Genomic DNA, 13,391 nt, shown 5'->3' on the forward strand with positions numbered 1-13,391 from the left:
CCACCCAGAAGAATCCACAAGTACAAGCAAAGAAATAAATGGGACAGTCAGATGTGCGTGTGCTTCTTGTCACCGAAACTTTATTTTTCTTCATCGGCGGAGTGGCAGAGGAGGTATACGCGGAGTGTTATTTAGACTGTTCTTGTTGGGAGTCTTTAGGATAATGCAGTAATGGGTGCTTAGTGAAGCAAGACAGTTTGGAATCCACAAAGCCATCCTCGGAAACAAAGATACAAGTGTTTCCCCAGCTGTTAGCTTACAACTCCCTCTAAACAGTTTTCACACCTCCATTTAAAAATAGTTGGCATAATGCTGTTTTCTTTCTCTGCGCGCCGTGACCACATTTCCATGGGGGGGGCGGGGGAGAGGTGAATAGAAGTGGTTACAGTAGCATTTGGAGGAGAAGCCTTCACCGACCCGTACTTTTGGGGAGGCTTGGGCCGGGGCGGGGGTGGGGGGGATGCAATTGAATTACCTGGAGAAATTCTTTGCACAAAGTGTCTCTCCTGTTACAAGTTGGGTGCGCGGGGAGGACTACACCCTGGCCCCGCGAGGAGGGCGACACAACAAAGGCCCCGGGGAGGAAGCGCACGGGGGTTCGGGGTCCTCCTCGGCGCCGCCGCCCGTGCGGACGCCCGCTCGCCTGCACCGAACCCCCGACTCCTCTCCTAACGCCATTGCGCGTGGCGCTGCGCGGGGCTCCACGCGTGTGGCCTGGGAGCAGGGGCCTGGGGGGCGCCCCCGCGGAGCCTCGCACGGGCGGGGACCCCGCGGCCCAGGGCAGCGCGCCCCGGGGCGCTCCCTCTCCCGGGCTTTGCGCACGGGCGGAGGGCGCAGCCAGGCGCGGAGGTGCCCGGGTGGGCGAGCACGGAGCCGCACGGGAGCCGCCTCAACTTTGATCGGGCCGCGGCCCCGGGGGTGCGGGGGTGCGGGGGGAGGGGGGAGGGGGCGCCGCCGCCCCGCCCGGGCCGGGAGCCGCCGCGCCGTGCGCCGCGCGCCTCCGCGGCTGCCTCTTTAATCAGGAACACAGAGGGGGCGGGCCCTGAGCCGGCGCGTAATCGGATCGCGGTGCCGCGGCGCTGACATCCACATGCTGCTCGGCCTGAAAAGGCTGGGGGGAGCCGGCGGGGACGCACAGGCGGCGAGCGAGGCACCGGCCCGCAGCCCGCCCGCGGCACATCCTCCGGCGCGCAGAGCCCGGCCCGGCGCCCGGCGAGGTGGAGGTGAGGGCGGCTCGCTGCCTGCCCGCCGCGCCCCGCCGCCGCGCCCCGCCGCCCGCCGCCCGCAGCCGCCGCCGCCGCCGCCGCCTCTCCGCGGAGCCTCCCCTCGCCAGGCTGGCCGGGCGCGCGTAGCCGCTGGGGACGCTCCCGCCAGGGGGACCCGGCGAGGGCAGAGCCGCGCGGCCGCCTCCCGCTCGGGCCGTCCGGCCGTGGGCGCCTCCGCCCGCGCGGGGTCCCGGGGGCCGGGGATGCGCGTCAGCCTCCGCCTCTGAGATCGCAGCTGCCTGGGGGACCGGGGGATGCCCGAGGCAAGTCTGGGCTTTCCTTTTTATTATTATTATTATTATTATTTTATAGACATACATATTCTTTTTCTTTACGCTTGGCTTTCGGGAAATCTCCGTGATGTTGTAGGAGAAAGGAAATGATACTTTGAGGAACTGGAGAGGACATAGATGCGTTTTCTTCTTAAGATTGGAAAGCCGTGCGTCCCCTCTTCCCGGCTTGCCCCCGCTCTGCTGATTCCGAGAGCCACCCTCCTCCTGGGGAGGTGAGGATCCAGCAGGAATAAAGGTGAAGACGGGCCGCCAGGACCCAGGAGGGGGGACACTGACCGGTGCAAACCTTTGCAGAAGATACTGTAAGGAAGAACCTAAGGGAAAGAAAAACACAAAGACTTAAAATCATACAAGAAATCTGCGAATCCAGCTCTGGAGAAAGCCTCCTTCTCCAAAATGGATATGTTTCCTCTCACCTGGGTCGTCTTAGCTCTCTACTTTTCAGGATGCGAAGTAAGAGGCCAACCAGGTAAGCCCCTGAAAGTTTTTTTTTTTTTTTCCTGTTCATTTCAGCATGCTTTTCCTTTTAATAAGCAACTGCTCATATGGGCCACACGGAATGGCATAGAAGGAGGCTCCTTCTATACTAAATAATTTCAAGAGGGATCCCAGCCGGTCCTCCCTGCACCACCACGGCTCCTAAAACCCAACTTTTCTCTCCTGTTACGAGTGTGTGTGTGTGTTTTGAAACACAGACAGAATTTGGCGGTGTTCAGATGTCACATATGGACTGAATCAAAGGTTTAAAAATACTACAAAGCCTTTGCATTACAGTTTTTGGGATTTTTTTTCCCCCTGTCTTGAAGCAGAACACATCTCCCTTGAGTTTCTTCAACCTAGCCAGTGAAATATAAATCATTTGCATTCTCTCCACTTAGCTGCATTGAGCAATGTTAACTGAAGGGCTTGGGAAACACAAGAGTCTAGTTTTGGTTTTCCAGCGCTGTGGATTCATTGCAGAATGTGTGGATACGCCTCAGAACCACAGGGCTCAGGCTTGATGGAGCAAGTTGGCCTGCAGCTGAGCTAGGGGCTTGGGGCTGGGCGCTGCTGGCAACCAAGGCGGCTGGTGGACCCCGCTCTCTTTCCTGCATCCATGTGTTTTCTGGGAAAGTAAATCATGTTCTTTTAAAAATTATTATTAGATAAAACAGACTGCGTGGCCTTCGAAGGTCTCTTACTCTTGTGAAGTGGTTAGAAACTTTTGAGTGGAATTTGTTCTCAACCACTGCCAAAAAGGGTGTGTGGACAGACTGCAGAGATAAGGACTGCAAGGCCCAGAACAGTGTGGGGCCAGTATTTGGCAGCGGGAGGAGGGCTGGCAAGGGGCACCCCGCCCGAGAAGGGCTTTCTGGGCGCAGGGAATCCAGTGGGGCTTGTCCTTCCTTGCCCACGCCACTCTCCAGAGTGAGCCTCTTCTCCCCTCGGAGAACAGTGTCGGGAATCTGACAAAACTCTTGGAAGCTGCTACAGGTGATTGAGAATGGGGAAACCATCTGTGGAGGAAACAGGGGAAAGAGGAGGTACGGGCTTCCTGAAGTGCCCTTCCCGGAAGGCTCCTGCCGCAGTGGCAGGGCTAACCCCTTGCAGCTCCCTGGGCACCCTCCCTCCATCACAGCGGCCTGGGGGTTCCGTGGGAGCCCAAAGGGGAAGCTGGGCGCCGGGTGCTCTGGTTCTCACCGCCGGCACCCCCCATTTCAGTTTGAGCGTCTACCTGAGGGGAAGCAGGACTGAGGAGTGCCTTTGCCATCTACGTGCACACGTTTGCTGCCGCCCCCCCTCTGCGGTAGCCGGGCTTCAGGGCAGCTGCAAATCGTATCAAAGAGATGGGCGCCAGGTCCCGCTTGGGGAGATTTCCTGTGTCTCCCCGAGCCCTCTTGCCTTAATTCTAAGTTCCCAGCTTGAAGCGAAATTAAATTACCTCCCACAGACCTAGATGCTGCATAAATTATGTATGTTTGTGTGATCCGCTGTGTGTGTGTGTGTGTGTGTGTGTGTGCGCGCGCGCGCGGAGAGGATGCCCACGGTATATGGTGTATTCAGGCGCGGACTCCAGCAGGCCCCGGCGAGCGCGCGCACACTGGGGCACACGCCGGCACGCGCGCTCGCAGACACACACACACACACACACACCCAACTTCAGGTTCTGTGTGCTTTGCGGAGCGGGAGGGGTCGTGAAGACTCCGGGGCCATCTCCTACCCCAGATGTTCGCACATCTGTCCCCGAGCGCTGCGCGGAGCGTACGTGTGCGCGCTACGGCCGCTCGAACCCAGTCCCGGCCGCCACCTGCCTGGGGCGCCCTCCGCAGAGCCCCCCACCCCCACCCCCACCCCCCCCCAGCCCCGGGCGGCGCTGCGTCACTTCTCCAGAAGCCCGGAGGCGCCGCGCGCGGGGCAGGTCACCCGCTGCAGCTCTCGCCGCAGGCAGCCCCGCACCCGGGGTGGGACCCCTTGTGGGACGCGCATCCGGGACCCGCCCGGGGTGGATCCTCTCCAGCCCCTCCAAAAGGCGACCGCAGACCGCGGGGAGCTCGGGCTGGCCGTCGGAGCACCGACCGGCACGCGGGAGGCTGGCAGCGGGGGGGCAAAGGGCGAGGCCCCACTAGACCCGTGACTCACCCGGGGCGCGCCCGCCGGGGGTGGGGGGTTCCGGGGAGGCAGAGCAAAGGGAGGCGGAGGGTGCAGCAGGGGGGCGGCTGCGCGGACAGCCCCAGGGCCGCGGCGGCAGGGAGGCCCACGCGCGGCGCGAACCAGCTCCCCGCCCCGCGCCCCGCCGCCTGCTGCCTCCCCCCGGCCTGGGTTCGCGGGCTCGGGGTTCGGGGCCGCCGGGCGGGCCCTGCGCTGAGCGCCCCCTCCCGCCTCCCGCCTCCCGCCTCCCGCCTCCCGCGCTCGGCTCTGCCGCCGAACTGCCCTTGGCGCCCCCGGAGAGCCGGCGGAGCTGGGGAGCCCCGCGCTGGCCCGAGCGGGTGGCGGGGAGCCGGGCCGGGGGCGGAGAGGAGGCGGCTGCAGCCCCGGGGATGCGCGCAACCTGCCCCGCGCCCCCCGTGCGCCCGCCCGGGCAGGTGAGGAGCTCGCGGCGCGCGGGCGTCCACGTGGTGGGGCCGTGGGGGCCCCCGCCCCCCTCCGCGCGGTCTCTAACGCCCCGCATCGATTTGTGTGGGCTCCGCGGCAGAATTGGAGCCCAGCGATCCATAAACATTCTATTAGGGCAAAGAGATCCCCAGCGAGAGCAAAAGCAAGGCTCGGGGCCGGGGGACGTTGGCCGCCTCCAACTCCTCCGGGCCGCCCCCCTCCTCCTCCCCCCGACTCCGGACACCCCCAGGGACAGGCCTGCGGCATTTCCTCCGCGCGGTCCGCGGCCAGAAAGTTGAGTCTCCGCTGCGCAGAGGGTTCTCGGCTGGGGAGGAACCTCTGCAGTCGCGGCGCGGTCCGCCTCCCCTCCCCCCCCCCCCGCCCCCTCGCCCCTTGCTTTTTCCACGTGAGAAAAAGAAATCTGCACGGCCAACGCTTCATTTTTCACTGATTGATTTCTTTTTAATATGCACACGAGTTAATGGAGGCGAGGCGAGCTGTGATTAAACGACTGTCCCGCCCCCCCCCCCCCCCCTTTGCTCGGGCGGGCTGACTGCGTCGCAGCTTCTCCAGCCGGGTCCCGGGCGCCCGGGGGCTGGGTGGGGGGCACCCGCGGAGCCGCGGTCCCGGGACTGGCAGGGGCATGGCCGGGGTGGGGGGTGGGGGGATGAACCGGTCTCTCCTCTGGGAACCGTGGGGGCGGGGTGGGAATCCGCTTTCCTGGCAAAGCTTAGGGGATTCGGCTGGTCCGTGTCGCAGCTTCTGCGGCTCCGGTTGAATTTCTCTGGAAGGGGAGGGGACCGAGCCCCGCTTCCCCGGCGCTGCTCGGCCCGCCACCCCCCTCCGCCCTCCCCCGCCCTCCCCCGCCCCCCTTCGTAAGGGCTGCAGGCTGAGCGCAGAGCCCCCTGGTCCGCGCCCGGCCTCGAAGCTCCCCTTTGCAAGAGTTAATGGGGAGGGGGGGTGGTCTGGGCTTTGCTCAGGAAATTATTCAGGCCCTGACAATGGGTTTTTTTCAGAGGGTGGCAATTCCCCGCCCAAACGTCTCCACCTCCGGGACACACCGCTTGGGGCCCGAAAGAACCCGGACCGTATAACCCACAACCTGCCTCCCCCTCCACGCCCGCCCCCCCCATCCCCGCCGCCCCCAGAGCTTTGATCTATGCTTGGGTTTAAACACCATTGCCATGGACACGGGCAGACGCGGTCAATCAACCTTGCGTCTGGAGTGGATGATCAGATAAGAGGTGTAAATTGTCTGTGGGAGACAGGTCTGGGTTCAAATAAATCCGAAAGGAGAGGCAATGATGTTCTAGGAGCCTGATAAGGGATTCTTTTTTAGCCTCTCTCCCCAACATGCTGGAGGACTCGGCGCAGGTATAATGATTTGCCAGCAAAACCAACTCCTAGGTTGTGTACCGACAGCCTGGCCTGCTCTAGGCTCTCCGGACTGGTCTCATGCCCACATTCGGAGCTTGCCCAGTAAACTTTACCCCATAAGCAGCCACCGGAGGTAGTGAAACTGTTACCAATTGCCAACAGAGCACACAGTGCAAAAACAGTGGGAAGAGGAGAGCTCCCCGTGCGAGCTCCAGGCAAGCGCCTTCTTGTCCAGGATGTGCCTGCTAGGGCTGTGAATGCCCGGGCACACTGCAGGTTTGGACTGTTTGTTCATTCTGCGGAGCCTTCAGATTAAGTCACGGAGCACCCAACTGGCGAAATGTAAGGTTGGGAGGCTGCAGTGACTGGAACCCCAGGCTATCTAGACAGGACCCCTGCTGTCTACCAAATGGCTCTCATCCCCTGCTGTTGAATGTGAAAGTCCACATTCTGTAACCAGAAAGGTCAGCTCCTATCTTCCTAGTATAGAAAAAGTTAGAGGAATCCAAATGCCATTTCATATGCAATGGGGCATGAATGTAAACAAGGGCTGGGAGGGGTCTCGGGGCATCCGCGGAGAGAAATGCCTTGGACTAGATGATTCTGAGGCCCCTGCTTGGTGTTTTTCATGTCATTCAACTGCTCATTACAGTAATCAAGAGAATGACCTGACTTTGGGTGATCAGAGTGTGGGACAGTTCTTGGTTGATAGGATTCAGAGCCAGGCTTATTCATAAGGGTTTTCAGAACATATTCCCCAAAAGTCCAGCTGGGAAAGTCTAGGAAACAGAGATGAGATTTTTTCCTTTTTTAGAAAATGGTGCAGAAGCATGATACCTTTTAATTTCTTGCACTGTTGAGAAAGGACTTGAGACGTGACATCTGGGCGGTAGTTTATGTTGTCATTAACGTATTTGAAGTATTTTATCGTCTGACCGTTATTTGCCACTGTGTGATCTTTGAAGCACCCTCCTTGAGTGGCAGACATGAGTTTGATCCCCTGAAGTTAGTCTTGGTACCTTTCCTTCCAGGTAAGGAATTCACTTTTTTTTTTTTTTTTTTTTTTATTAACCCATTCCTGGAAGACACAGGATGAGTTTGACCTAGGGGGAGCCTACAGCGTTTTTTTCAAAGCTTTATCAGCCTTGATGAGAAATGGCCAAGGGGCTTAATGGTTTCATTACCTAACAGGATTCGATGAGGCTGGATTCCTGGACACCGAGGCCTTGTAGTGTGGCTGGCCCTCCAGGAGAAAGCATCTTCTGAAGGTTTAGGAAGCTGTCAAGTTTAGATAAGGCTGAGCTCCGATCCTTTGGGACCTTGGTTGTATTAATAAGAAGAAATTAATTTTTAACCACTGGGAACGTTGCCAAATTATGTGACCTTTGGCAGACCAGCTGTGCTATAAAAATAAATCCCCCATTTCTGAAAATGCTGCTTCTATCCAGTAGAACAATAACAATGTGGCATTTGGGATAGGGATGAGTGGGGTTGAGGAGTAAGGAGAGAAATGGGAGTTGCCAGCAAAAAACCCTCAATGTTGTGACACATGGTTTCAGACCCGAACATCCTATCCACACCACCCTCCCTCCCCCAGAGAGACGCACCTCGGTTTCCAGTACACAGGAAAGAGGGCCAGGAGGACAAGGAGCAGGGTGCCAATGTGTGCAGGGAGGGGAGAAGGTGTTAAGTGCTTCCAGCCCTCCCCACACCCCAGCCCCGAACACATCTCTCATTGTTCACACGGAAGGATTACTGGCACGGGAAAAGCAAAGGGAGAGTTCACACAGGCAAAACATTTTTCTTTCTCTAAATGCCACTACATAAGTTTGTCACATAGAAGTTTTGGGGAGCCCTGCCTTGGGCTTCCCAGCTTCTGAAGCATCGAAGCCAGACTGCCTAGGTTTAAGATCCAGCTCAGCCATTTGCCGGCTCTGGGGTCCAGAACACTTCATCATTCTGTAACTCATTTCTTTCTCTGGAAAGTGTGTTTGGTAGTAATACCTACTCCCTAGGTTTTGTGGGGGTTTTTTTGGTGCTATGGCAGGTTACATAGACTACTGTTTGGTCCAATTCCGAAGGTATTTATCTTCAGAAGAGCTTCAGTGAGGTTGAACTGTATCTCATGATCATAGAAAGTACATTATAACCATTGTGGTAAGTTTATGTTATTTTTATGCATGTTTGTAATAAGTAAATAATGGTCATTCTCAGCTCTTACCCCACTGAACGTTTGTCTGTGTTTTATAAGCTTCAGATGCTCTCTCAGCACACTGTTCTTCAGAGAGCAATATTCTTTGCTGGGTTTTCAACTTAGATTTACGCCTCCTTGTTGCGTTTTTTTTTTTCTCCCTCTCCCCTTGTTCTTCTGCTTTCAGTGTTCTCATCTCTACATCTCATCTCTTTTTTTTAATCTCTCCCCCTTTCCTTTCCTTTTCTCCTCGTCCATCCTTCATCACTGCAAGTATGCTCAGCAGGGAGCACTGTGTGGAAGGTGCTCCCCCGAACGTGCAATAACTTCTACTCCGGCGTTAAGGCCCCTCAGCAGCTGAACTCAAGAAAGTCATCATAAAGACAAAATAGCTTTTACCCAGCAAGACTCTTAATAATCCCATTTCCCTCTGGGTCTTCATAAAAGAGGCATGATCTAATCCAGGAAAAAGGGAGGGGGTTGGGAATAACAAAAGGAAAGCTCTCCCCAGTAGCGCGCAGTGGATGGGGCTGCTGGCCAGCTTAATGCACATATGCAGTGAATCCCTGCTCACCGCCTCCAAAGATCCTGATAACCAATGATCTGGGCTCTGGCCAGTCTTTCAGCAGAGAAGATAAAGGGAACTGTGAACTACTGGGCCGAGCACTAGTAATAATAATAATTGTTTTGATAAAGGGGAAAAATAAATAAAACAGATGTGCCCCAAAGGCATATTGGGAGAAGGGAGATGGGAAGGGATAGGTAGAGAGAAGGGGCCTGAAACCCAGCAAGAGATCATCTATTACCAGCAAACAGTCTTGTGATGAAGCAGCAAGTGTGCGTCTTCCTGGTGCTACCAGTAACAGATATCTAGAACTCACCTTTGGAAGAGTGAGGGAGGGATGGGGCAAAGAAACCCTCAGATAAATTATTTTTACCATCACTAGGATTAAAATGTGTAAATATCCCTTTGAACTGCATCATCATTATTATCCAAGGTTTAGAGTGTCTTTGGAGACATGATTCACATAACTCAACCTTAACTCATGACCAGTTATTATGATCCCAAACAAGTTAACTGCAACTCATAGCTCACAATGAAAAAAAAAAAAAATCTTCACATTTAATAGCAGCTGTGGGTTGGGAAGGAAGGGTAGTACTAGGGAAGCAGGACAATTTGTGATAAGGCTTCCTCGAGTTTGGGCTAGCTAGTGATTCTTTTGGCCTTATGTTAGTCAACTAGTAACTGGTGAATTCATCATACCTCACTGAGTCGGACTTTTGGGGAAGGCTCTGGGTTTTATCCTATGAAGTTCACCAAAGACGAATGAGGAAGGAGTCATACTCTCAAGTTGCAGTGGTCCAGCGGAATGGATCAGGCTGTCCCGAGCTCTTGCACACCTTAGAAGACATTAAAAAGCTTTGGGATCCCTGGGTGGTGCAGCAGTTTGGCGCCTGCCTTTGGCCCAGGGCGCGATCCTGGAGACCCGGGATCGAGTCCCACATCGGGCTCCCGGTGCATGGAGCCTGCTTCTCCCTCTGCCTGTGTCTCTGCCTCTCTCTCTCTCTCTCTCTCTCTCTCTCTCTGTGACTATCATAAATAAATAAAAAAAAATTTAAAAAAAAAAAGCTTCCATCTCCGAGGTTCGAGGTTTGAGATACGGAGGCTGGAAGAGTGCTCTTGGTGTGGGAGTCTAGGGAGGGTGGAGGTGGTATGTTAGCCTGAGAAGATGGATGGGCTTTAGAGCTGGAAAATGGGTATCAGGGGAAGATGAGAGCAGAGAAGTGGACACTGGGTTTATTTGGGGAACACTCAGAAGCTGCAGTTTAAAATAGGTGGAGGGAAAGAATTGCAAATAAGGATTGCACACAGAAATGATTCCTTAGGCTAAATGCAAGGCCCCATTGCTAGGCCAAGGGGTTTGGATTCCATTCACTAACCAATGGGGCGCCACTGACGTTTTAACATGAGCCTTCAGTTAATCAAAATAAATGAAACAAAAATCATATTACCTTTTTTTTCTCCTTTGGTTTTTGGAGAGACTTCAGAATTATTCTTCCTCTATTTCCTTCCCCAAATGTCTGTTGACATGGTCAGGAATTGTAATCCCAGATCTCTCATCAATGGCATCAAAATTGCATTTGCAAAGAGGGCTGGAAAAGAGTGGACATAAATATAAACTAATGATATTATATTGGCTGCCCTATTGGAATTGCATTTGTTTATGATATAAGATGACAAATAACAAGGTTACCACAGGTGGCATGATTCGAGGTCAGAGGAGGTAATCACATCAAACTTACATTTTAACGATTAAATGAAGGTTCATTTTTAGAATCCAGATGAGGGGGAAAAGACTTTGCGAAGGTCCCATTTCCAGACCCAACTCCCAGTTCTGTCCTTGGTGAATCCTTTGGAGGTGTTTCTGAAGAGGGAGCTTGCCTGGTTCCTGACTCCTTTCTTGCTATGCTTATGTGCTGGCTTCCACTCCCGCCCTCTCATCCCCTCCTTGTTGCCCTCCCAGAGGTTCTTTTATTCAGATTTTGAACTTTATCACTGCAAAAGTTCACAGGGATTTCCATTTGCTGTGCCTTCAGGAGTGCATCATTCACTGCCACCCGGCCCCATAAATTGAATAGATTGCATCCCTTCCCGGTTGCCTTAGGAAGTGGTCAAACAGCCACATTCCTGGGCTGATGGATTGGCTCATTTCTTCCCAGCTTAAGCCAAGATACAGATTTTATGAGACTGTCTTGTGACAGACTGAAGTCGCTTTGAATAAAACAAAATCCAGCCTCAGCTCACAGAAATAACTTTTAAAAAGCAGCTTATCCGGGGTTAGTGAGCAAAATTTGGTTAAAACCCTGAGCAGAGGACTTAGATGATTCAGGCAAGGGATTTGAAGAAACTCTTTCTGGTCTTCCTTTTTATGCATCACTGTTGCTGACATGATCACACACACAACTACACATCCACAATGTTTATCAATATGCAGCCATAGACTCGGTTAAGGAAAGAAACCCACGTCAGTAGAGCTAATGTGATTGAAAGAGACATCCGAACCCTCCGTAATGCAAGACAGGCATGCTCCTCGGAAAAATCCTAGAGGTTGTTTCAAAGCTTACCACACCGATGAAACAGGAGTGACACCTTGTTCTCTAGGAGAAGAGGAAATCTTTTTAATTTTCCGTTCAATCTTTGGGTTACAGGATCCTTTCCCCCCACCTCATCCTATAGGCTTTGGATTAGAAAACTGGAACTGACCTTTAGAATCACCCCCTCTCACTTTCTAGGTGAGAAAACAAAGTCGTAGAGGTGTCTCCAGACTTACCCAAGGTCACACAGCCTGCCAGTGGTGAGACCATATTGAAGACAAGATTTCTTGCTAGTGACGTGGCAAGGTGACAACCGTCTCTCTTTTGCAATAGGAGAAAGAGCTTCTTTGCCTTGCCACTAATCATGAAATGAAAGCAGTGCTGTGGGGGGCACAGCATTGTGTCTGCCTTCCTCTCAGGTCCTCGGGTCATGATTCAGGGATCCTGGGATGGAGCCCCGCCCCTCCCTGCTTTCTCTCACTGTGGCTCTTTCTCCCTCTCTCAAATGAATAAATAAAATCTTAAAAAAAGAAAAGAAAAGAAAGAACAAGCTAGCTAGCTAGCTGTGGAAGTAGGAACAGGATGGGATTATGCTGTGGATAAAGGATAAATTATGCTTTAAATAAAGTATATTGTTTTCAGGAGAAATCCTCTTTCAGGATCCACTGCTCTTCTCCACCAGGTATATGGTGTACATGACCCTTAGGTATATGCAAGAAATAGATGTCTCCTAATCCTTCCACTTCCCTTTTACAAGGCACTTTAAAGTAACAAGGGAACTGAGATCTCTTCAGTGGGTTTCAGACTGTGTTCCCCAAAGCCCCTCAGAGGTGATGGGGAACTGTGAGGCCCAGACTCTACACCCCTTCTTGCTGCCCTACCTCCTGCACCCAAGAGAGCTCCACTTCTGCTTCTGTCTGCTTTGGACACTGGAGTTCTGTTCCAAGAGCAAACAAACACTTCTAAGAAGAATTTTGAAAACTACACACTTGATTTAATCCACTCATTGAGTTGCAGTGTAGGAAGCTGAGACCGGGAAGGTCCCCAAGTGAAAAGCCAGGCAGCTGCATGCCCTCTTCTTGCTACTATGGGACCACCCTGCCCCCTACCTAGTAACTTGCTCCCATTATCCCAGACCCACCTTTGACAACAACCTGACTCTCCAATCCAACGTTCAGCCAGTCCTACATTTCCCTGGTTTTGCCAAGGACTTTTTCCTTCGGTTCAGCTAAACCAAGTGATCTGATTGTTGTTTTGCAGGGGAGGGGGGGGGACGGGACGGGACGGGGGACTGCCAGCAGGCTGTTGCCTGGTGTCACCTGGTGCCTCTGCCTGTCCTGGAGTGAGCCATTGTAATTCTAATTATTTAAAAGTATTCACAGCAGTCAGGCTTCTTTTTGGTGAATATTATTGTCAAGTTCAGGCCAGACCGTGTTCCTTTAAGACCCCTCCAGCTGAATTTCCTTAGAAGGCAGACCAGATTTTTCAAAAGATTTTCTTCTACTTATTACTTCCTAAAAATCACATATGACCAAGAAACTAGTGGTTTGTCTTAAACTGGGTTCTGTAGAAGGGTAAGGTCCTTCTGGAGCTGGCAAAATGCCTTAGAATTGTAAGTGGATGGATACAAAATCCCTTTACCTTACCCACAACCAGGTTACCTCCAGGGAGCATCAGATGCTGCTTAGGCCACCAACAAAAACGAGCCCATCTGAGGAGGAGAAAAACAAAAATAAAAACAGCACAAAGAGAGACAGAAAGATATAAATGCCAGAAATAATCTGACATTTCACCTGTCAAATAAAAACACCTAAATACTCATCATGGGGGGAAAAAATCAGACCTTTATGACTTTAGGACTTACTATTCCCTTTCTTTCCAATTACGTCTAGTGGTGTCACTTTAATCCTTTTATTCTTGGGCCTCAGAGGTCTTCATCTGGCCTGAGCTGGCTCATCCCTCAGGCTGCCCTCTCCGATGAAAACCTCTCTGAACAGCCTGGGTTTGCCTGCTTCTCTTTGGGAAATGAATTTGCCCCAGGTGAAAGGTATTTGCAAAATAGCTGGAGAAAGAAGTCCCTTGTCAACTCACCAAACA

General features: G+C 53.2%; 1 protein-coding gene and 1 long non-coding RNA gene across 2 annotated transcripts in view; one reads left to right on the forward strand and one right to left on the reverse strand.

The window, feature by feature from the left end:
- Positions 1-1,481: 1,481 nt before the first annotated feature.
- Positions 1,482-13,391, forward strand: part of NRP2 (neuropilin 2) — a 115,338-nt gene continuing 103,428 nt past the window's right edge. The window contains 1 exon segment of the mRNA XM_049106453.1: positions 1,482-2,027. Within this exon segment, the coding sequence (XP_048962410.1) occupies positions 1,955-2,027 (73 nt within the window). The 5' untranslated portion in view covers positions 1,482-1,954.
- LOC112656696 (uncharacterized) lies at positions 7,191-11,856 on the reverse strand. Its single transcript, XR_003134587.3, has 4 exons — positions 10,503-11,856; positions 10,212-10,352; positions 9,463-9,599; positions 7,191-7,326 (listed from the first exon to the last, which is right to left on the reverse strand). It is a non-coding gene; the product is annotated as an uncharacterized LOC112656696 (long non-coding RNA).

This window comes from Canis lupus, chromosome 37 (genome assembly GCF_003254725.2).
Source record: "Canis lupus dingo isolate Sandy chromosome 37, ASM325472v2, whole genome shotgun sequence".
Classification (NCBI taxonomy): domain Eukaryota; kingdom Metazoa; phylum Chordata; class Mammalia; order Carnivora; family Canidae; genus Canis; species Canis lupus.